The sequence below is a fragment of the Phacochoerus africanus genome, chromosome X, assembly GCF_016906955.1.
Source record: "Phacochoerus africanus isolate WHEZ1 chromosome X, ROS_Pafr_v1, whole genome shotgun sequence".
In the NCBI taxonomy this organism is placed as follows: Eukaryota; Metazoa; Chordata; class Mammalia; order Artiodactyla; family Suidae; genus Phacochoerus; species Phacochoerus africanus.
The window spans coordinates 64,179,364-64,203,066 of NC_062560.1; the positions used below are offsets into that span (position 1 = coordinate 64,179,364).

Below are 23,703 nucleotides of genomic sequence, written 5' to 3' on the forward strand. Positions count from 1 at the left end.
AGTACAATGAAAATAAGCTCTGGAATCAAAAGTCTGATTTGGAAACACTCTGCCACTATGTGACCTTGGGCAAATTATCAAATGTCTGTATCTCAGTCACATTTACAAAACAAGGTGGTAATAAATATACCTCAGAATTACTGTGAGGATTAAATAATTTACAGTGCTTAATACAACACCTAAAAACCAGCAAATTTTAGCTATTTTTAATAGTTACTAGTAATCCATTTGCAAGTTTTAAATTTAAATCTTGTCTGAATTCAAAGACCTAGAAGAAACTGGACCCTAGCTTTAACTTCCTGTTTTTTTTTAATGAACATTAAGAGTACAATTTATAATCCACTCTGATTTACCAGATTCTCTGTTCTAGGTAATGGTCCTTTCCTTTCCTTTTCACTAAATTTCCCACAAGATGCCTGTGTATTCACTTACTTTGTTGTCTAGATGTGAACTTTTTAGTGGTGTTCTTGAGTTTCAAAGAATATAGTCATGAAAAACTTTAAAAGTAAAACCCTAGAAGACAAAGAGCTGACCATACCAAAAACTACCCCCAGGAATGGTGTTCCTACGCCAATGATAGGGCTCTGCAGGAACCAGAGGAAATAAGCTATAATGAAATTCACCATCAACTAAATGTAGTGCCAGCATCATGGGTAAGTCACATTCAGGTATCAGAATGTGATGACCTACTTAGAAAAACTAAACTTGGTGGTTTAGGCAACATTTCTAAGAGGTTGGAGGTAGGAATGGACAAAGGCTGTGTGAGCACACATGCACACCTAAGTTTTTGTATTTACAGAGGTCAGGCAAGGGAGTATTCTGGGCAATGGTGAGAATATAATAAACAGCAAAATTGCACCTACTTAAAATGTCATTTACATAAAAATTTCCAGGATTCTTATATTGGGACACGCTTCAGTCTTTCCTTTTACCATTTGAAGATTAAGCCATTAAACTACATGACACAGAATGGAAATTATATCCCATAAACCAGTACCTGACCACACTAACAGTGAGGGGAATCAAAATCAAGATTGTGCTATAATTCCACTTGATTCTAAAAATCAAGTCTATCTGACATTGGTTTGAAGCAACAGAACCTTTATCAGATTCCCACTTTAAAAAGAAAAACCCAAGGAGAGATGATCAAGCACAAATGATCACTTCATGCATTTTATTGATAGTCTATATTTTAAATCTGCAGTATGACATCTTACATAGGGAAAAAGCTTCTTCCTAAAAGATAACTATTAATAATCAAACCAGCTTTAATATGACTGACCTTTCAAGGTCTTGTTTTGCATTAAACAAGTTAATTTTTAGCAGGTGTAAAGCACTGTACAAAAAAAAAAAAAGATACTGGGTACATTCTCAAAATTTAATACAGGGCTTCCCAACCAGGAGACTGCGGGTAGATATTGGAGAAGGGCGTTATATTGTTTAAATTGAAAGAAAATGAGAAACCAGATAAAGCAAGCCAACCAAATTCATTTCACTTTGTGTACCTTTCTGCTATTTTCAAAGTCTCTCCCAGAGGTCAGGAAGCCCTGGTATAACAATCGCTTTAGTCTTTACAGAACATACATTTATGTGCTTCATGTTCAAAGACATAAAGGCAGCCTTTGTTACTATTCCCCCTCCAAATCCCTTCAGGTTCTTATAGGCTTCAGAAAGCTTTCCAAGATTGCTGCCCAGTTCTTTATCTGAATCTAAGTAAACATCTAAGTATACCAAAGCAGCTCTTCCTGGGAGAAGATAAAACAGGCACAGATACATAACCAGGCCAACTGCGTACCTACTCAACTTGATACCTGATCACGTGGCCCTACATCTTTAAAAGCAGCACCAGGGACAAATGGAGCTATCAAGAGGTAAAATCCAAACATTGGACAGTTAAAACACATACAAATCACTCAGTTAAAAGAATGTTAGCAGAGGGGCACTAAAAAGAGTTAAGGCTGGACAGCTGGTTCAGCCATACCTTGGTATTGGAATAAATCTGCAAAATGAGGAACCGATAGAGGAACCCTGAAATAACTAGGCACAGTGGTATGACGGGGTTCACTTTCACTGTATGTTTTTTAAGGTATCACTCAATTCAAGTGACTATAAAGCAGCTTGTGGGTTTTTAGTAAACAAATCCTAATCAAAAATAAATAATCTCTGATTTGAGAGTGCTGGAGAGTGTGCCTATTTCCTTCAAATATGAATTAGAACACCTATGCAGAAATGAAAATCATCATAAAATCGATACAAACTTGTTTTTCCTTGAGAGTTCCAACAGCTCAATAACATATTTTATGCTGTATTTTAGGTACAAAATGGAGTTAATTAAATCAAGTGACATCAATTACTTGTTGGGACTATTCGATAGTATTTTAGAAATGTTCCCGTTCAGAACTCAATTTCAGAATGCTAAAAATTTTAGAGGGCAGGTACTTAACCCATAGGTGTTTCTTAGTTGCTTATTAAAAGTATGATTTAAAATAAATGAAATACTAGTTACTTGGACCTTGCACTTTCCAAATGAAGCATAAGTTGATTTACATTTTCAAATGTTTTTCCAAAGCATACAATTTACTTGTTAATTAATTACAACACTGCTACTGAATATTACATACTGAAGAATTATACTAAGGGAAAAAAACACCTGATATTTTAACATCTGCCTCATCAATATCTTGCATTACTAAGGTACAGAAAACTTTAGAAAGTAGCTATCAGCATAGTCTTATAAAACAAGAAAAGAAACAAAGTGCCCTGCAAACGTGGCTTCTATGTATTTAATATTGGTAAATATATTTGACAGGGAAGCCATTAAGGTAAAACTTAAAAACTCAAGGCAGTTTACAAACATTTTTTGTACACACACACACACACACACACACACACACACACACAGAAAAGGGGTTGGAGGAGGGGGAAATAAAAATATCCTCCATCTTTAAAAGTATCAATTATAACCACAAGGTGCCACTGTATTCTAGCAAGCTGTAAAAATGGCCTTTTAAGAGGCATTCTGCAACATTCGCCTCCCTATCACATGGGTATTCTGGGAACTGCTGAAAATCATGGCTGATGCTTGACTCATTTCATGTAGTGGACATCTGGGAAGCAGGTGATTAAACACAAAGCATATTAAGTGATAACCCTTCATAAATATGAGACACTGACACTAGGAGAGAACACTTGGCACAGAAAGAACATGTTTTCCCAGGAAAAAAAATTACTTGAGGTAACACTTATAGCTAACAGTTTCCTAATCTTTAGTTTGGATGAACTCCAACGATCATGTTTTTAGAGATTTTATATATATATTATATATATATATATATAACATATATTATATATAATATATATAATAATTATATATATTATTTATATATATATATAAAATCCTGGTGCTAAACGTTTTTTGTTGTTAACTGTACAATTTATTAGCTACACTCCAACACTAATGTGAACACTTTTCTCAATTCCCAGCTCCATTAACACCACTGAGGTATAACTAATGTGTTCCTTTTAGAGCAAATATTCCAAATTAACAATATGGCTCATCTTCTAGTGTTGCTACAGATAAGGTCTGCAAACTTTAAACCTAACTTGTTCAATTTTGTTTTTTAGTATTAATAAATCTCAACCACATCAGCTGCTTGGGATTGAACATAACACCTCAAACATTTCAGACTAGCAAGTGAATTTTTTTAAAAAACATCTGAAATATTCAAGGAAATTCCGGTTTTAGTACTTTCCCCTATGCATTGAACAATGTAATCCTTCAACATTGTTTTTTCTTGTTCCTATTACTGCACGAAGTTCAAACTAGGTCTTCAAGACAGAATCTTTCTGTAATAAAGAAAAAGTGCAAAGATACAAAATGAAATGTAAAGTCTTTTGCAAGAAAATGCTCCCTCAAGAGAATAGGCATTTGGATGCTGGTGGGAAAAGATTTTTGTTCTCCATTGTACATCTGACACCTACAAATGACCTCGTCTTCAATGTCCATACTAGTAAGTACATATTGGTCATGGACCTTGCAAAATTAAAAAAAAGAAAATCAAGTAGCAAATTCCACTAAAATATTTGTATCCATTCTACACAATCCAATGGAAATTAATGAGTGCTACTGAAAAAAAGTTTCCACATGCACATGTCCAATATGTGCATTCTACTGAAGGCTAAAAACTTAAAATTCTATTTCCAGTGTTTATGAATAGCTTCAATATCTACATTCAAACCAGCATTCTGCATGAGTTACCTCTTACTTTAATACTTCACAAATGAGTAATAATACATCTTGGGAGGCTAGGAAGGTACCTGTTAATAACTTTCTTTTATGCTTAGAATGTGCTGCAGTTGTTTTTAAACTATTTAAAATGAATACCCCTATAATAATGGGACATTTTCTACCAAGAGAAAAATGGGTTTGTTTCTAGCCAATCAGGACCACCCTGCAGATCTGAAAACTGTAGTTTATACCCTTAGGAAAAGAGACAAGGAGGCTCACAAATATAAAGGAATCCTGACTTTTACATGGACAATTTTTTTTTTAAAAAGATAAAATGTATTACATAAGCGCCATAAACCGTGAAATCTGCTTATATTAAAAAAAATAATAAGTGAAGCTTTGTTTGAACAATATTCCTTGCAAGAGCAGTACTATCCTTAGTAAACAACTACTATATTTACAAGTTAATTTCCTTGATACTTAGGTAGGATTGAAAGACAGAGGAAAACATGAAAGAATGAGCTTTGAAATAATCTTTACAGCTGAGTTGCTAACAGTTCAGGTAGCCAGATAATTTCTAAAGCAAACTTGTTTATTTTGTAGAGTATCTGACTAGGCCTGGGTAATTGGCTCACTTTGTTAAAGGCCAAGGATGTGTTCAATCCCTCTTTGGGCCCATTAGCTTTTCCCAGAAAAACAAAGGCAGCCCTCCACAGTCAGACTAATCCTAACCTCAAGAGAAAGTCGGCAAGAGTACTGGGGTTCTTCACAAACCTTACTAAGGAAACAACATAAAGTGCAATATCCCATAGACTGTGTGAGTCAGCATTCTCATCTTCAAATATGGGCAGCACAGTTAAAATTTGAATTTCAAATAACCCAACACGATTCACTTTCAACAAGGAATAAAAATCCCCTTAATTCTTCACCTTGTCTTTAAATAAGATGTTAGGTCTGTGTTAGAGATATAATAACAAAACATTAAACAAGTGTGCACTGGTACCTTAAATGACAAAAATCTCGAAAACAATGCAAATTTGAAACTTTCCTATTAGTAGGCACATTTGTACCAACTTCAATTCTTATGCTAAAAGTGGTTTATAGTCTCTTCCCCCATCTTTTGAGGAGCAGACTTGTAAAAACATCAGTCTAACTTGTACTAGGTGGTAGTGGTTTGTTTTTCTTAAACCAAAACTCTGCCAAAATTTGCTGATCTACTTCATCTGCTCAAGGATCTCACTGTATGAAACCAGTTCATGCCTATATGATTACTGTCTTCATGAATATTTAAGTTCCTCCAAGCAGTTTTCTTCCTCCTCTGTCTTTCGTTTCCTGCCCAAATTCAAGTTAAAATAAACAATTCCTATTGGTCTTCAATGCAGTTCAATTCTGCACTCTGTCCTTTCCTCTGCGTATCACAGTAGCTGTTCATATACATTAAATATTATAGATACGTTCTGCTCTTACATCTACACACTTAAAAAAGCAGCTTTGTACTTTGTTTGGTGTGTTTACTATGTTGGCTCACAAAAAGCAGTTTTTTTCATTTCTAAGCATGGTACTTTACAATTTTTAATGCATTAATACAACAGTGCATTGGAAAAGTACTGAGCCTCTACAAAATAGCTTTACATTTTTAAACAAATGAATGTGATTTTTTTCACTTACACAAGCATAGGCTTTTTTTTTTTAATATTTCCACAAGATAAATATCTCAATTAAACTATAAGCTCACTCTACAGTGTGCCACAGTGATGGGCTTAGGAGACAGTTATACACTTAGAAGATCCTAACCTTAGTGTTATTTACACTGACATGTCCAATATCACCTTGCCTGAAAGGTGAACAAATGTTATTCAGAATGTAGCTGAATTTGTGCCAACTAGTAACTGGGAACAATACAGCTTTAAGCAATCACTTAGGAAAACATGTACTGTAACTTAGTCTAAACTGGGATTTTCCTTCACCTCTCTTTCCTATGGCGTTAGGAAACTTTAAAGATCAACATGAAACAGATAAGAGCCATTGCTAAGGCAGATCTTTTAAGATAACAAAGGAGAAACTGACAAGTATATATCATAAATCATCAGTAATATCAATTACTGATAGAGAAATCAGATTTTTATGTCCTAAAACGTTGTTTTTAAAATATTTCCTTTTATTCTGGAACAGAAATTAGAGAAAGGACAATGATTCATTCAGAAAGCAATGACTCAATTCAGGTTGCTACTTTACATTTAAGCACCACTCAAAAAGTGGACATAAAGCAAGTGATTCCTGTTTGCCCATCACTATACCAGCTAAATAGCTGAGAGTTCAGACCTTAATCACACAATGCTTTCTCTGTTACCAGAAGCTAAGACTGCTCTGCGACAAATAGGACAAGTAGAATTCTCAGATAGCCAGCGATCGATGCAGTGGACATGGTACTCATGGGAACACGGTAGTTTACGAAGTTTGTTGCCTTCTGTATACTCTGTAATGCAAACACTACAGGTTTTTAATGCATCGTTTTCACCAAAACTTCTCATTGCCAAGTTGTCAATCTGTTCTTTGGTGAGTCCTCTAGGTTGGTCATCATCATCCTCATTTAAGAGGAAGAACTGAGCCAGACTAAGGAAGGGCAAAGAGCCACTTTCATCAAATGTTACCGGGGCCCTGTGTCGACCCTCTCGCCTGGCACCTGATGAGCCTGATGATGAGCTTCCTTCATTACTGCCTTCAAACACCTCTGAGCTAGTCTCTGAACTTTCACCACTGGAACTGGAACTAGGACTGGAACTGGAACTGGAACTGGAACTGGAACTTGAACTGGAACTCGAACTGGAACCAGAACTGCTACTACCACCAGAACCCACTCTTCCGTTCCGTGACTCTGCCCTTTCCATATTTCGACTCGAGACTGAGCCACTAGGCTCTGAATCACTGTCACTGTACATAAAGTAGCTTAACTCACCAAAACCTGTCATTATCTGCCTTAACATGGTCTGAATTGCAACAGATGTAGTCTCACTTAAACCAGTATTCAAGATTCTACGAATTGGAATTCTGATGGTACTGACATAGGTTCTCACACCTGCTCGCTCAGAACGTGAAAATGTACGCCTAAAACCTCCTCGTTCACTTTCATAAGTGACAGTGTTGTTTGGTGTTTGAGACCTTGACCGAGTTCTGCTAGCTATGCTATCTCTCTGTCGGTATTCTCCAGGACGAACTCTTCTTACTTGAAGATCAAGGACTATAGTTGGAGGTCTCTGTCCTGATCCTGTAGATTCACCATTGCCAGTTGTGTCTGAAGAGCCTGCTCCTGGTGAGGCATTTCTTGTTCCAGAAGCTGCAAAGAGACCTCTACTTAGCAAATCAGGTCCACTTATTTGCTGTCTCAATGTCACATGGTGCCGTGTTCTAGAACTTCCCTCAGTCTCATTTACCAAAGGATGCTCAAAAGTCTGAGATGAGATACTATGATGAGATCTTCGTGGAATTTCACTCATCGGATGCAGGGGTGACCTACTTCTTTCAGCTCTTGCTCTGGTTCTCCGATGGTCTGGGCTCCTGCTTCTTGCCCTTCTCTGACCTCTAGTAGGTGGAACTTCTCCTGTTAATGCTTCAGTTGAATTTCGTTCTGATCTGGGTGGCCTTGTAGATGCTGACTCAGATCGTGGATTTTCTACTTGCCTTTGGCTGTTGTTGTCCATACTTTCTCCACTAGAACGTCTTGCAGATGGTTCATTTTCATTCTCTGGATTTTGGCTCCCGTTATTACGATTAACATTGATCTCTAAACTGAATCTGAAATCACCACTGTTTGGATTAGTCCGGCTCACTGCTCTCCAAGATTGGTTTCCTCTTTGCCCACTTCTTGTTGTATTTCCAGTTTGTCTCACTGAGTTAAGCCAGTCTATTATAGAGTCACCATTAGACACATCATCTGAAGAGTCTCCACCTGTTTTTAAAAAAAAGGGAGGAGAGAGAGGGAGAAAAAGGAACTACTAAAATTAGGACAATCATATAAGAGTACTCCAAAACTTTGTATTAGAAAAAGAGAACAAAGATTCTGAACAGATTTCATTTTTACAGATTTTCCTAAGTTATACTGTATAAATCTGCAAGTAAAAGTAGGAAAGTTTCAATTCCATTTTAAAAGAGCAAGCTAATCCTAGAGAAATTTAAGAATTTTGAAAAGGGCATTGGGAAGAAGTCTATTTGCAGCACTTGATCACATACAGAGCCCAGCATAACACTGTGCACTGCCAGAAGACATTTTTTCTGTCCACTGTCAAAACACGCAATTAAACAAGGGAAACACCAGTCAAGGTACAGGGCTAGTATTTTAGTTCACACCAGATTTTTGTCAAATTTTTATTAGTCTACAACATTTCTTTAGGCTTCTTAAGTGCCTTTGATAATATGGGAATTTTTTTTTTTTTTTGGTCTTTTTGCCTTTTGTAGGGCTGCTCCCACGGCATATGGAGATTCCCAGGCTAGGGGTAGAATGGGAGCTGTAGCCACCGGCCTACGCCAGAGCCACAGCAAAGTGGGATCCAAGCCGCATCTGCAACCTATACCACAGCTCACGGCAACACAAGATCCTTAACCCACTGAGCAAGGCCCGGGATCAAACCCGCAACCTCATGGTTCCTAGTCATGGGATTTTTTTTAACATGGTAATTCTCTTTTTAAAAAAGTGTAGTTGATGTACAGTGTTGAGTCAGTTTCTGCTATACAGCATAGTGACCAAGGCATATATATGTATATAAGCCATATATATATATACATATACACACACACACACATGCACACACACACATTCTTTTTCTCATATTATCTTCCATTATGTTCTATCCCAAGAGATTGGCTATTATTCCCTGTGTGGTATAATAGGCCCTCACTGCTTTTCCATTCTAAATGTAACAGTTTGCATCTACCAACCCCATTTAAAAATATTAAGACTAAAAAAAAATATTGGACTAGAGTTCCTACTGTGGCATAATGAGATCAGTGGAATCTCTGAAGTGCCAGGATGCAGGTTCAATCCCTGGCCTAGCACAGTGGGTTAAAGGATCTGGTGTCACTGCAGCTGCAGCTCGGATCCAATCCCTGGCCTGGGAACTCCATATGCCGCAGGATGGCCAAAAAAGAAAAAACAAATACAAGACTGCTTTAGCCACTGCAAAAATATAAACAAGATTTACAGGTTTAAAAGTATTTTGAGGGAGTTCCTGTTGTGGCTCAGTGGTTAACGAACCCGACTAGGATCCATGAGGATGTGGGTTTGATCCCTGGCCTCACTCAGTGGGTTAAGGATCCGGTGTTGCTGTGAGCTATGGTGTAAGTTGCAGATGTGGCTTGGATCTGGTGTTACTGTGGCTGTGGTGTAGGCCAGTGGCTGTAACTCTGATTCGACCCCCAGCCTGGAAACCGCCCTATGCTGCGAGTGCAGCCCTGAAAAGCAAGAAAAAAAAAGTATTTTGAACACTTCTTCATGCTACTAAGATTTTAAATGAACATGAAATTAGAAATCAGACCAAAGAGTCTGAACCTAACACAGTACACATAATGGCACGATGAAGCCTGTTACCATAGCTTCTTATGTTAGTCAAATTCCATATTTCACACTGAGGGAGAAACACCAGACCTGAGTTAGCAAGATTTCCCAACAGTGGGACTATCTGCATTTTAAGCCAGATAATTCCTTGTTTTGGGGGCTGTGCTATGCATTTTAGGATGTTCAGCAGCATCCCTGACCTCACCACCTCACCCACTAGATGCCGATAGCAAGTCCCCAGTCATGACAACCAAAAATGTCTCTGGACATTGGTAATGTCCCCTAGGAGCAAAATTATACCTCACTGAGAACTACCAGGTTAGAGAAGGCAACATTTCTTTCTGCTGGTGAGGAACTCATGTAAGGAAGCAATAATTCAGTAGGTAAGGGGAAATTTCAATGGAGATGGAAAATTAAGGAAAAAAAAATCTCATTTAAAATAGGCCATTCCTGGAGTTTCTGGTGTGGCTCAGCAGTAACAAACCCGACTACTATCCATGAGAATGCAGGTTCAATCCCTGGCTTCGCTCAGTGGGTTAGAGATCTGGCCTTGCCATGAGCTGTGGTGTAGGTCACAGACATGGCTCGGATCTGGTGTTGCTGAGGCTGTGGCGCAGGCCAGCAGCTGTGGCTCTGATTTAACAGCCTGGGAACTTCCATATGCTGTGGGTGTGGCCCTAAAAAGACACACACACACACACACACACACACACACACACACACACAAAGGCCATCTTCACTTTGTCCCAATTAACACAAACAACACAAAGGTGAAGAAGAAGAAAAAAACTTTGACTGTCTCACCAAATGTCAAGAAAATGTCAGTTCTTTTTATGAGCACCAAAATAATGTGTACCACTACTGGGTTATCTTTGGCTAACATTTACCATTATGAAGCTCTTTATCCATTCCATCCTTTACCCACCCCCAAGCAAAATTTACCTCTATTTTCATCTGAGTTTTGCGGTGGTGGGCCCTCTTTAATTTGTTGTAGTCTTCTTAGTAACTCTTCCTCAGTACTTTCACCTGAAAATAGTTTAAAATGTTTGCTAAATTACAAATAAAAACCAATGACTTACCCATCTGAGATAATAACCAGAATGAGTAGAAACTTGGGTAAAATTCGCTTATTTGGGAGCATGACATTACAACTTATATTTACTCACATTTATTTCTAGCTTACAAAATACTTTTGCATACAATAACTCATTCTTCAAAACTATAACTCTAAGAGGTAGATGCTATCTACATTTTAAAACAAGGATATTCAGACTGATTGAGACATTGATGTGCTAATATATGGCATAGTGAGAATGCCAAGTTATTAGGCATTCTGACTCAAGTCGGATACTGTTGGCTCAAAATGCAGTCCCTCTTACAAAAACTGGGCTAACTTAACACCTTATCTTTTAAAACTTAAGCAATTACTCAAAGGTTAATAGACTTAATAAGAAATGAGGAGGAAGGGAGATAATGGATTTTAACCAGAATCAAATGGGACCTAATCAGGCAAAAAGAATAACCGAGCACAAAGCTCTGAATAATTGACTATTTTACCCAATGCTAGCTCTGAAGGATTATGATCAGGATTATGTCAGGGAATCGGGGTGACAAAAGAGAATAAGCCCATCCTAAGAACTAAAAGTTACCATTAGCTCTTCCACACTACTGTCTAGTAAGTTAAATAAAGCTAAACAACAAAAAGATTGTTCAGCTCCACTCTTTTTTTCAATTCAGATCGCTATAAATTCACAATATAATTCATAACTAAAAAATATGATATAGGATAATTCTAACACGAGTTATCAAAATGAGGTAATAAGTATAGTAGTAAATATCACTCTATATCCCATGTATTAAAATCATACTTCATAACGGACAAATTTTTAAAACGGGTTTTTTTTTTTTTTTTTTAAGACCAGCAATTTACTTATATGAGTCCTTAAACTACACATTGCATACCTGGGGTGCCTAGCAAATTGTTATCCCTCATAAGCCTATAATCTTCTTCACTGAGATTATTTACAAATTGATAGAAAGCTTCTTCCCGATCCAATCGGTCCATCTGACTTCTGCGCTGTGCTGCAGACTGATCACCACTTCCTTTATCGTTAGAATCTGAGCTTTCCATCTTGATGAACAAGTGGAAAATTATCTAAAAGGAGAAAGGAAATCAATCTTGAAAACAGAAGTCAGTATGCATTCTAAAGAACCATTTTAATTATGTGAAAATCCAGAATGCAGGTCAAGATGTAGATTTTAAGACCTCATATGAATGAAATTTCAAAACAGAAAAACTTCTAAAAACAGTTTTACTAGGAAAAGACTAGGCCAGAAGTTGGCAAACTATGGCCCATGGGTCAAATAGCCCTGGTGCCTATTTTTTTCTGAGATCTAAGAATGATTTTTACATTTTAATTTTTTTTAAAAGAATATTTTGTGATGTGTGAAAACTATGTGAAATTCAAATTTCTATGTTCACGAAGTTTTACTGGAATAAGCAATACAACATTTATTTACATATTTGTCTACGGCTGCTTTCATGCTATAATGGCAGAGCTAAGTAGCTGTGACACAGACTGTATGTGGCACTCTGCTTTGCCCTGGTGATGTGCACTGTAAGTTGCGGTGATGCAATTATAACTTGACAGCATTTCAAGTGTCATGTTTATCACCATACTTTTTTTAATTTAACAGTGCACACTCACCATATTAAATGAAGAGAAAGTAGACTTCAAATGCCACCCCTAAAGGCACAGTGGGGTATGGATTATTTCGTTATTAGATTAGATGGCAAAGATTACATTTATAATGCCACGGCACTAAAACAGTGCTAAACATAATAAAATAGACCTTAATATTAGCAAACTAAGCACTCATCACAATATTCTCAAGTCAAAGGAAAGCTAAGGTCTGAAAAATTAGAAAATTTAAAATGAAATATCCAGTACAAAATATTTCCTCATAAAAATAAAAAATGAGGCTTTAAGCAGAGTTAGTTTCTAAGTGACTCATTTGTTGGCCAAGCAAAGAAAGCCATTTATCAATGATGTGTCAGTTAAATTGTGTTTGAATGCAGAAGCTAAAGATATGTGTCCAGAGAAAATAAACTGAAGATTAGCCTTTTGATAAATATGTACAGCTGCTCAAAAAGTTGAAGATAGTGGGACATGTCAATAATCAAGTGAAAAACAAGGGAGTAAATGATTTTGAGTGGTCTTCCTTCATTCTTGATGAGCTATCAAATGTAACTGATACTATTCAGTTGTTTATTCATGGAGTCAAGTGTTATTATTTAAAGAGTTTGAAGAGCCTCTATGAATAGTTCGCATGGAACAACACAGGTGATAATATTTTCAAAGAAGCTGAGAAACAACAATTCAGTACAACCTGAAGTGGAATCTGCTAAGATGTGTTAAAACTCAAACACAGAGCAGAAAAAGATCTAGTTGGAAAAATTTACAATGCTTGTGAAAATGTAAGGTATTTAAAGTTTATGATTATTCATTATATAGTAGTTATAGGGCACTTTGTAGAAAATATTTCAATCTATCAATTATTATTGAATCAGTAGTATCAATGGTGAACTTCACTATTACAGACTTAAATACTGTCAGTTCAGTAAATTTTTGTCAGATATAGAAGCTGAATTATCTTGACTTGCTTTACCACTTGCTCATTTTGATGGCTTAGCACTGGTAAAGTTTTATCGTGATTTGTTGTACCCAGGTCTGAGACTGAACTTGTTTCTGAATGAAAGGAACTATTTTCAGTTACTATTACTAGGCAATGAACAGCCTGGGAAATTAGCTTTTTTGAAGACTTCATAGGAGTTCCCATTATGGCGCAGCAGAAATGAATCAAACTAGGAACCATGAGGTTGCAGGTCTAATCCCTGGCCTCGCTCAGTAGGTTAAGGATCCTGTGTTGCCATGAGCTGTGGTGTAGGTCGCAGTCACGGCTTGGATCTGGTATGGCTGTGGCTGCGGGGTAGGCTGGCAGCTGTAGTTCCAATTAGACCCCTAGCCTGGGAACCTTCACATGCCACAGGTGCAGCCCTAAAAAGCAAAACAAAACAAGACAAAAAAAACAAAAGACTTCATAATGTTTCCTAATGAATTCAACCTAAAATTACAAGGTAAAACAGTGCTTATATGCAAAACTTACACTGCAGTAAAGTCATTTCAACAATACCTAACACTGGAATCACACTCTTAAGCTGCCTTCTGTACTTTTTGTACAAAGAAATGAGAGTTTCATCCCCATAGACATTTGTAGCAGATATATTTTCTGAGCACAAACTACAGTTCCAGAAGTGGTTTTTTTTGGACCTCAATCCAAGTACAAAGGAAATCTTATTTCAAAATCTGTTTAGCTGTGTAACTGAGGGGCTTCTACCTAACCTTCAACTGAAAATGATGACCCTGAAGTATAATGATATGCTTGCTAAAAAGTAAATATCAAGAGTCTAACAGAATTCTATAAATACCTTTTAAGGGATGACTATACTTCATTAAAATTATACTCCTGTAGACTGATTAGAAAGCAAGAACTATCCCTATGTGTGAGAAGACACTTCCAAAGATAAAATATGCAAAATCTCCTTTCAGGTCAGAAAGTACTAGATGAACATCTGCAAATGATTTTGATAAGGAATGCTTAGCTCCAAATAAGCAAAACGTTATCCTCCCCTCAAAAGAATGCCATTCTTCTCACTAGTAGACCTATATTACAAAATATTGTACTTGATTATTAATAATTTTGAGTTTTATCAAGAAAAACTTTGTGGAAATTTGGTTTCTCTCTTTTTTATATAAATAACTATGTAATATGCTCGATTTTTATTAGCAAAGTGAAAAAAATTTTACTATCTTGCCTTACAGAAAAAGTTTGCCAACCTCTGCTCTAGATAGTACATATAACTAGCCAAAACCTCCTAATTATCATTCACTACTTGTACAGCCTTAGGAAATGACTATATTGGCAGATTTCCACACACTCAATTAACCACTCTAATAAAAAAAAAAAGTGGTAGTAAGCAATCTAAAATAAGAAGACTCCACAACAAAAAATTTCATTCTCTAGTTTTTTTTCCTCCCAACCTCAGATTGACCTTAAGTTCACATTGATAAAAGTTAAATGAACATATGAAAACCCGATTTGTGGAAAACAGGTAATCTGCATTGGTGCTAGGATTTAATCCCACACACAACACATGAAGTATCTGGATGTTCATGATACTAAAGAGAAAAATAAAAACAAACTGTCCCTCAGATATAAAAAACAAAGAAGCCTCTCTACCTGATGAATCTAAACAAATTTTAGTCTATACATGGGTACATCTAGATTTCCATTGCTTTTCTTAGATCATTATTCTTAGAGCTATTCTATCATTGTTTAAACAAATAAGATGAATACATCTAGGAAAGGAGAGGAGAAGGGAACTTTTAATATTTTTAGAGTTTTCTAATTTCCTAAGATTCCTTAATTTTGTTAAGATGAAACTATAGAAATTTCTGAAAGATTATGTTTTTATAATAACTTGAAACTTTAAGAAGACCAGAAGTCAACAGCTTAAATTAAACACCCATAAACGCTGTATGGGCCAGGCAATGAAAAAAAGACAAAAGGAAGCCAAAATTTTCCAAGTGTACATAAGTAGTATTGGTAATAGTTAAGCAGCTAATTTTAAAAAATAAAGAAAAGCACAAAGGAAAATGGTCAGCCATAATTCCTCAAACCAGAGAAAACCACATTTGGCTAATATTAAGCAGTTAATATTCTGAACACTAATAATATGAAAAAGACAAAGTCCACTTGTGAGGGATCAGCAAATAGTTCTGAAAATAATTAAAAAGTACAACTCAGGGTTGAAAGGCTTTAACAATGTAAATCTTTCAAAGAAGGCAAAGATATTTGATAAGTCTGGCATTTGAAGGACATGAACCAAAGATAACAGAAAACTCACATACCAAGGACTGTTACAAGAATGACACAAATTCTTAAGAATAACATCAGGGAGTTTAAAGCCCACAAGGAAAAGAAACATGTAAAAATATGAGAAAGATTTTAAAAATGAGTTTAAAAAACAAAATCTGAAACAAGAAAGGAGTCTTGTACTAAGCATGTGAGATAGTTGGTATATTAACAGATTATGGTAGGTAGAAGCACTCGACTTCTGTTTTATTCAACAAGGAGAATCACCTTCCAACTGGAAGTAGTGGGGAAAAAATCAAATTTCGCAAAGAGAGAATCAAGAGCCCAAACTGCAAAGTTTCCAATAATAATCTTTGAGTCATCAGGGAACAGGAGAGAAGCTAAAATATTAGATTTAAAAATTATCTAACCTTCAAAGACAGTAGCATCTATTAACTATAGCATAGCAAAATCTGACAAAAAACATAGGGGAAAATTATGCAATGGACTATCAGAAATATTGCAAACATGTAGAAGAAGTATGTTCACTAGAAGTAGAATTCACTGCGAAAGTAACTTACTTTTTACATAGTTTTCTTTCACACAGAACTTGCTTTACAAGGTTCTTTTTTTTTTTTTTTTTTGTCTTTTTGCTATTTCTTTGGGGCCGCTCCCGCGGCATATGGAGGTTCCCAGGCTAGGGGTCGAATCGGAGCTGTAGCCACCGGCCTACGCCAGAGCCACAGCAACGCAGGATCCGAGCCGCGTCTGCAACCTACACCACAGCTCATGGCAACGCTGGATAGTTAACCCACTGAGCAAGGGCAGGGACCGAACCTGCAACCTCATGGTTCCTAGTCGGATTCGTGAACCACTGCGCCACGACGGGAACTCCTTTTCTTTTTTCTTTTTTTTTTTTTTTTACAAGGTTCTTATGTTAAAATCACCTGGGTAGCTTTCTCTGGGGCTGACCAGATAGTGGTATTTTAAAAATTCCACAGGTAATTCCATTGTACTGTCGAGTTGAGAAACTCTTGATATAGTCAGCATCAGGATACTACTGCTGACTAGTCTGGCTAGGTTTCTGCAGAGTCTGAGAAGGTTTTGCATCTTACTGTTATGAAGAAATGTGGGCTAGATCAGCAATTCTCAAACTTCAGCATACAAACACAAATCATCTGGAAACCTTGTAAAAATACAGATTCTGATTCAGTAGATTGGGGTGGGATCAGAGAGCCTACATTTTAAGTAAGCATTCAAGTGATGTTGATGCTGCTGATCCTAGAATCAGTTTGAGTAGCAAGGAGCTTGACTGTATAACAGATTCACAGCAAATGCCACCCTCAAAGATTATGGAGCGTTGTTAACCTGCAAACAGCCCCGTCTTTAGCATTTTAAAAAGAACCATGTCAAAGACACACTAAACAAATCTACAGACAACTCAAAGCTTCAAAGTTAGTGTTTCAAAATGTGTATGATAAAAAATATCCCAAATTCTCAGCAGGCTGTGAGAATGAGCTGAAACCAACAAAAATGGTGGTAAAAAAGCTACCTTAAACACTTTATTTAGGGTTATCAAGCTAAAGTAACCTATAGTAAGAAGAGAAAAAAAAACCTGTCTTGGCAGTTTACATGAAGAAATCTAAAGTTTTTAGTTAACAAAAACTAAATAAAAAGCCTGTTTGGGGAGTTCCTGTCATGGTGCAGTGGAAATGAATCCAACTAGGAACCATGAGGTTGAGGGTTCAATCCCTGGCCTCTCTCGGTGGGTTAAGGATCCAGCATTGCCATGAGCTGTGGTGTAGGTCACAGACGCGGCTCGGATCCCTTGTTGTTGTGGCTGTGGCATAGGCCAGCAGCTGTAGCTGTAGGCCCCTAGCCTGGGAACCTCCATATGCTGCAGGGGCAACCCTAAAAAGCAAAAAAGTCTGTTTGGCCTGGCTGCTATGAAACCTAAGAGTCACTCACAGGTTGCTTTCCTAGACCAGTGTTCAGATAAAAGAAGGTAACAGTCCCACTGCAACCTGCTGTTCAGAATATATGTGGAATATTTGAAACATTTAAAATACCTCTGAAAGGACACTCACAAACACAGGAAAGTAGAGTGGCCAAGATATGAGAAGCCAAGGAACACCATAAGAGAAATGGCTGAATTACTTGGGAGATGTCTAGCCTGAAGACAAGACTAAAAATGGACATAATTACCATCTTAAAATATTTGGAGTTACAACATTCAAGAGAGCAGACCAAAGGATCAGACTAGGGTCAATAGTTGAAGAAATATGGAAGCAGATAATTCTTTTTTAACAGTCTAACAAATACGACTGTCTAAAAATGGAGATGCAACCAGCCTCTTGAAGCAAGCATACTGCCCACCTCTGGAAATACTCAAGCAGAAGGTAGATATTAAACACTGGATTCCTTATTAGGTAGATGTTTGAACAGACAGATTCCAAAAGACCCTTTGGACTAAGATGGATGGATAGTCCCTTGATTTTCTATTCTGGGCCTAGGGCCATGCTAAGCCACATATTCTCGGTGACACAATTCGGTTATATAACATTTTCTCAACAAGACCAATCCACGTATGTTGCCCTATCCTTCCCTCCAACACACACTGTGCTTTACTACCTTCACATTTCTACTACTGCTTGCTCCTTCAGCCCCTGCTTGGTCTCTCCCCATTTCACTCACCCCTTAAGATTCAATGAAATTTTACCACCGAAGAAGCTAATACTATCTCAGCTAGCAATTTTTTCATCCATCTCTGAACATAGTAGTCTGTGCCACTAGTGTCGCTTCCTGCCTGCCTTACATGCTCTTTTGTATTTGCGAAATACTAATTTTATTTTTATTTTTTTGTCTTTTTTTGGCATTTCTTGGGCCACTGCCACAGCATTTGGAGGTTCCCAGGCTAGGGGTTGAATCGGAGCTGTAGCTGCCAGCCTACACCAGAGCCACAGCAACGCAGGATCCGAGCCACGTCTGCGACCTACACCACAGCTCACGGCAACGCTGGATCGTTAACCCACTGAGCAGGGGCAGAGATCAAACCCGCAACCTCATGGTTCCTAGTTAGATTTGTTAACCACTGCACAACGACGGGAACTCCCTAATTTTATTAATATATCTTATTTACCCAACATAAACTATCATCTTTTCAACATGTTACCAGTATAAAAAATTAGTGAGATGTCCTGTATTTTTTTTTAATACTAAGTTTCATAATTCTGGTGTGTATTTTATACTTACAGCACATCTCAAGCTGGATGCTAAATTTTTAATGGTTAAAGTGAAATGTAGTCCTGTTGAAACAACAAAGTTGTATTTAATGGAAAAAATTATACACTGCTTCAATTTTTTTATTTAGCTTAATTAAAATTAAAGAAAGTTGGAGTTCTTGCTGTGGCACAGTGGGTTAAAAGATCTAGCATTGCCACAGCTGTGGTGTAGGATGCAGCTAAGCTTGGATTCAATCCCTGGTCCAGGAACTTTTGTATGCTGCAGGTGCAGCCATTAAAAAAAATTAAAAGTTCAGTTCCACAGTTACATTAGCAATATCTCAAGCACCCAGTAGCCACACGTGTGTAGAGGTTATCACACTGGACAATGCAGCTTTAAATAACTTCTTTGTGGGGAGTTCCCATAGGGCTCAGTGTAAATGAATTGGACTGGTATCCAGGAGGACGCAGGTTCAATCCCTGGCCTTGCTCAGTGGGTTAAGGATCCGGCGTTGCCATGAGCTGTGGTGTAGGCGGCAGATGCGGCTCGGATCTGCAGTTACTGTGACTGTGGTGCAGGCCAGCAGCTACAGTTCCGATTCAACCCCTAGCCTGGGAATCTCCATGTGCCACAGGTACAGTTCTAAAAAAGACAAAAAAAAAAAGAATTTCTGGAGTTCCCGTCATGGCGCAGTGGTTAATGAATCCGACTAGGAACCATGAGGTTGAGGGTTCGATCCCTGCCCTTGCTCAGTGGGTCAAGGTTCCGGTGTTGCCGTGAGCTGTGGTGTAGGTGGCAGAAGCGGCTCGGATCCTGCGTTGCTGTGGCTCTGGTACAGGCCGGCAGCTGCAGCTCCGATTCGACCCCTAGCCTGGGAATCTCCATATGCCGCAGGAGCGGCCCAAGAAATGGCAAAAAGACAACAACAACAACAATAATAATAATAATAATTTCTTTGTAGGGTAGAGAAACCTCATATGGAAAGACAGTATATTGTTTATGCTCTATAAACCCATTATTTATGCATCCCCTTTATATTTTTCAAAAATAAAATAATGGTGAATACAAAAACACATAGGATAAATGATTCTTTTCCTATGCTCACCAATTTTCAAGTTCACACCTGATCTTTCAGAATTTCTAACATTTCCTATATGGAAGCTAGAGACAGAACACTATACCTCTATTCACTGCAATTTTAGAGACTTGTTGAATCCTAAATAGCTCTTGCCTGATGAATTTATAGAGTTTGGCTTATTCAAAAAAGATCTTTGCTTTGGTTTAAATGTATTTTTAATTAAAAAATTTGTTTAACAATGAGACACACTCACAAAGGAACATGTGAACAAATTCAAATTACTATTATTTTCACAATAACATGCTGTTCTTCTCCCCCCTCCCCCACCTACACCAGAGAAAATCAAGGAAAATATTTTCCCATATGACATCCCTGCAACAGTTATTTGCTTCAAAATTGCAACCAAACTGTAAAGGCTCTCCAAAACAGAGCACATTTAACAGGCATTTTGTTGGCATTTCCATTGTGGCTTAGTGGGTTAAGATTTCGGCATTGCTGCATGTTGCGGTATAGGTTGCAGATGTGGTTGGGATCCAATGATGCCATGGGGTAGGCCTATAACTAAAGCTCCGATTTGACCCCTAGCCTGGGGACCTCCATATGTTGCAGGTGTGGGCCTAAAAAATGCACTTTGTTTCCTGTAGTCAATTAGGGCACAGGGAGAGAAAAATCTAATTTGCTTCCCTACTTTTGCCCAAAGCCTCCATTCTTTCTGCCTTATTCTGTATTTCCTGTGGGCTGGGAGTGGAGATCAAGAGATTCCAACAGGGCAAGACATCTCTACACTCTGTGGACATTAAGGGGTGAGTTTTGGCTGAGATACCCTGGACTAGAAATAACTATATTTTGAGAAAAAAGGAAATCCTGAATGTAAGCAATGCCCTCATATGCCTTGTAAAATCTTCTTACTCACAAACACCCAATGAGACTAGTCTCATTTTAGGCATTTCCCTCACTACCTAAGTGGTATAAAATGAAAAAAACTTGTAATAAATCTAAACCACAAGTTAAGCCCCTGGTAGATGTAATGTCACTGTTGTTTGGTAAGTAAAAACAAACATTTTAAAGGTTAAAGAATGCCAAAATTGTCAGGAGACTACAGTCCATATGACCAAATACAGATCTCTCTCTGTTTTGGTGTGAAAAGATTAGTGAAGAATATTTAACAAAATGGGTCTCTAGATTCTACTCTGTGGTAAACAACATTGCGGTATGATTCCAGTTTAACTTATGTAAGACCAAAAAAAGAATTCCCACAGCCCACAGGGCTCCTTCTATCATCATAAAAGATATGAAATCTTTTTATATAATTTTATCTTATACTCAGTTATAATATTCATGTGCATAAGTCAGAAATTTTGGATTAAGTACTTGGTTAGCACTAGCCTTTTTTTTTTTTTTTTTTTGGTCTTTTTTGCCTTTTCTAGAGCCACTCTTCCAAAGCATATGGAGGTTCCCAGGCTAGGGGTCTAATCAGAGCTGTAGTCACCAGCCTACTCCACAGCCAGAGCAACTCAGGATCTGAGCTGCTTCTGCGACCTACAACACAGCTCACTGTGAAGCTGGATCCTTAACCCACTGAGGAAGACCAGGGATCAAACCCACAACCTCATGGTACCTAGTCAGATTCGTTAACCACTGAGCCATGACGGGAACTCCCAGTCATTTTTAAACTTAAACATTTCTTTCTGTGAAAAGCTTACCAATAAAACAATTTAAGAGAATAAATATGTAATTGTTCTTGTATCACTTAGGTCTTTTCCTAGTTATAAGCAATACCTATCAGCCCTTTCACCTATATTTCATTGAAGCCTTATGAGAATCCTATGAAGTATGAACCAACTCTATTTTACAGATTAAGAACCAGAAGCACAAAGAGAGGAAGTGTTTACCAAAGGCCATGTGGCTAGTAAGTGGAAAGTGTCCGTAATTAAACCCAGATCTTCTGATTCCAAATCCGCTCAACTTTTCACTAAATGTACAACTGTCTCCCAATGTATCTCAAGACTATATACTTAAAAAAAATACATTCCTTCAATCCCAACTGGCACATCTAAAGTATTCAATCTCACTAGGAGCTTTTTATACCAAGTTCACCTCTGGTATGAAAACTTCCAAAATGACAAAACACCTTTTATATGTGGTATGAAGCCAGTAAGGTTTACTTTTAAATAAGTCAACTTTTAGTATTTTTGTTTTAAATATAATTGCCCCTCGGAGTTCCCGCCATGGCTCAGCAGAAACAAATCTGACTAGCATCCATGAGGATGCAGGTTCGATCCCTGGCCTTGCTCGGTGGGTTAAGGATCCAGAATTGCCGTGAGCTGTGGTGTAGGTCAGTGGCTACAGCTCTGATTCGACCCTTAGCCTGGGAACCTCCATATGCCGCAGGTGCAGCCCTTAAAAAAAAATGACAAAAAAAAAGTTGCCCCTCAGATAAATAGCATATTTTATTAAACCTTATTTCTTCCAGAGTGCTGTGTGCCAATATATCCAAATACATTCCTGGAAACAAACAGCCAAATTAGAAATTCTGCCCTGTCATTTCAAAAACGACTCATTTGGTCAATAAATGTATGACTGCATCAGATAAACTTAATTCCAAGGAGGAAAATCCAGCAAGAAAACCAAACCTGAGATTTATTATGTAATTAGGGAATTTAGAGCAGATTTTATTCACTGTGAGAATTTTAAAGTATTTTTAGTGATCTCTAATTCTCCTATAGTCATTATCATATATCAATAGAAATTATGCAGATTACTGTATCTGACCACTGCTAAAAGTATTTCATTTAATTCTCCTAAACCATGTACACCAATTTAAAAAAATGTAACGCTGTTATGATGTTAGGGCAAAAAGTCACTTAAAACATACTGTTCAGTACTAATGGGTCAGGAGACCTGGTGCTAAGTAAAAGCACACACATGCTATATTCAATGGACATATTGCATCACAGTACCCAATTAAGACGACTTAAGGCACTAAAATAAACGGTTAACAACACACTTTTAAAAACTGAATTCTGAAATTCAAATGCTTGCGTGAATGTCCCAATTTAAAAATAAGCCATATCTATTGTGTCTGGAAGAAATAACCTCTTTTTAAAAATGAAAAGGGATGGTAGCAAGGAGTAATCAAGGTAACCTACTATCAACCAACTACTAAAGTATCTTGAGCATTGTCACCTTTTGGATGGGTTCATAGAAGCTCCAAAACTCAATAGTATTCTATAGTAGAACGTGCCAATTTAAAAAATCATAGGTATCAACATAAAAAATGCGTCATGCTGAAAAGGGCAAGCGCTACTGTTTGGAACAGAACTTCTTCATTAAGAAACTCGAATAGATGAGAATTAATGACATGTGAGCCTTGTCAATAAAGAAAATGTCAGCTCAATAATAATACCATCACCAAAATGAAAAAAATACTTAAAATACAGATACAAATAAACAAAAAAGGCCAAATCACAAAGAACTGCTGAATTTGAGGTCAGCATATAAAGTACCACTGTAAATGTAGTTACCAAAAGTGTTGAGAATTCTTCATATATAGAATGTTTAATAAAAACTGTATAGCATTGTTGCAGACAAATAAAAGGTTGATTACCAGATATCCTTTTTATTCTATGAGTAGCAGGGTGGAACTCAGCTCTGTGAGAAGGGAAAGAGAGAAACTGGGTTCTAGTCTTGGCTGTAACGTTAACTAGTTAT

The 23,703-nt window shown here is 37.3% G+C and overlaps 1 protein-coding gene across 3 annotated transcripts in view; it reads right to left on the reverse strand.

Moving 5' to 3' along the window:
- Positions 1-1,159: 1,159 nt before the first annotated feature.
- RLIM (ring finger protein, LIM domain interacting) overlaps positions 1,160-23,703 on the reverse strand; it is a 28,010-nt gene continuing 5,466 nt past the window's right edge. For all 3 annotated transcript variants that reach the window (XM_047764434.1, XM_047764433.1, XM_047764435.1), the window contains 3 exons: positions 11,739-11,931; positions 10,719-10,802; positions 1,160-8,174 (listed from right to left, as the gene is read on the reverse strand). In XM_047764434.1, the coding sequence (XP_047620390.1) occupies positions 6,556-8,174; positions 10,719-10,802; positions 11,739-11,907 (1,872 nt within the window). In that variant the 5' untranslated portion in view covers positions 11,908-11,931 and the 3' untranslated portion in view covers positions 1,160-6,555. The remainder of the gene's footprint in view (positions 8,175-10,718; positions 10,803-11,738; positions 11,932-23,703) is intronic.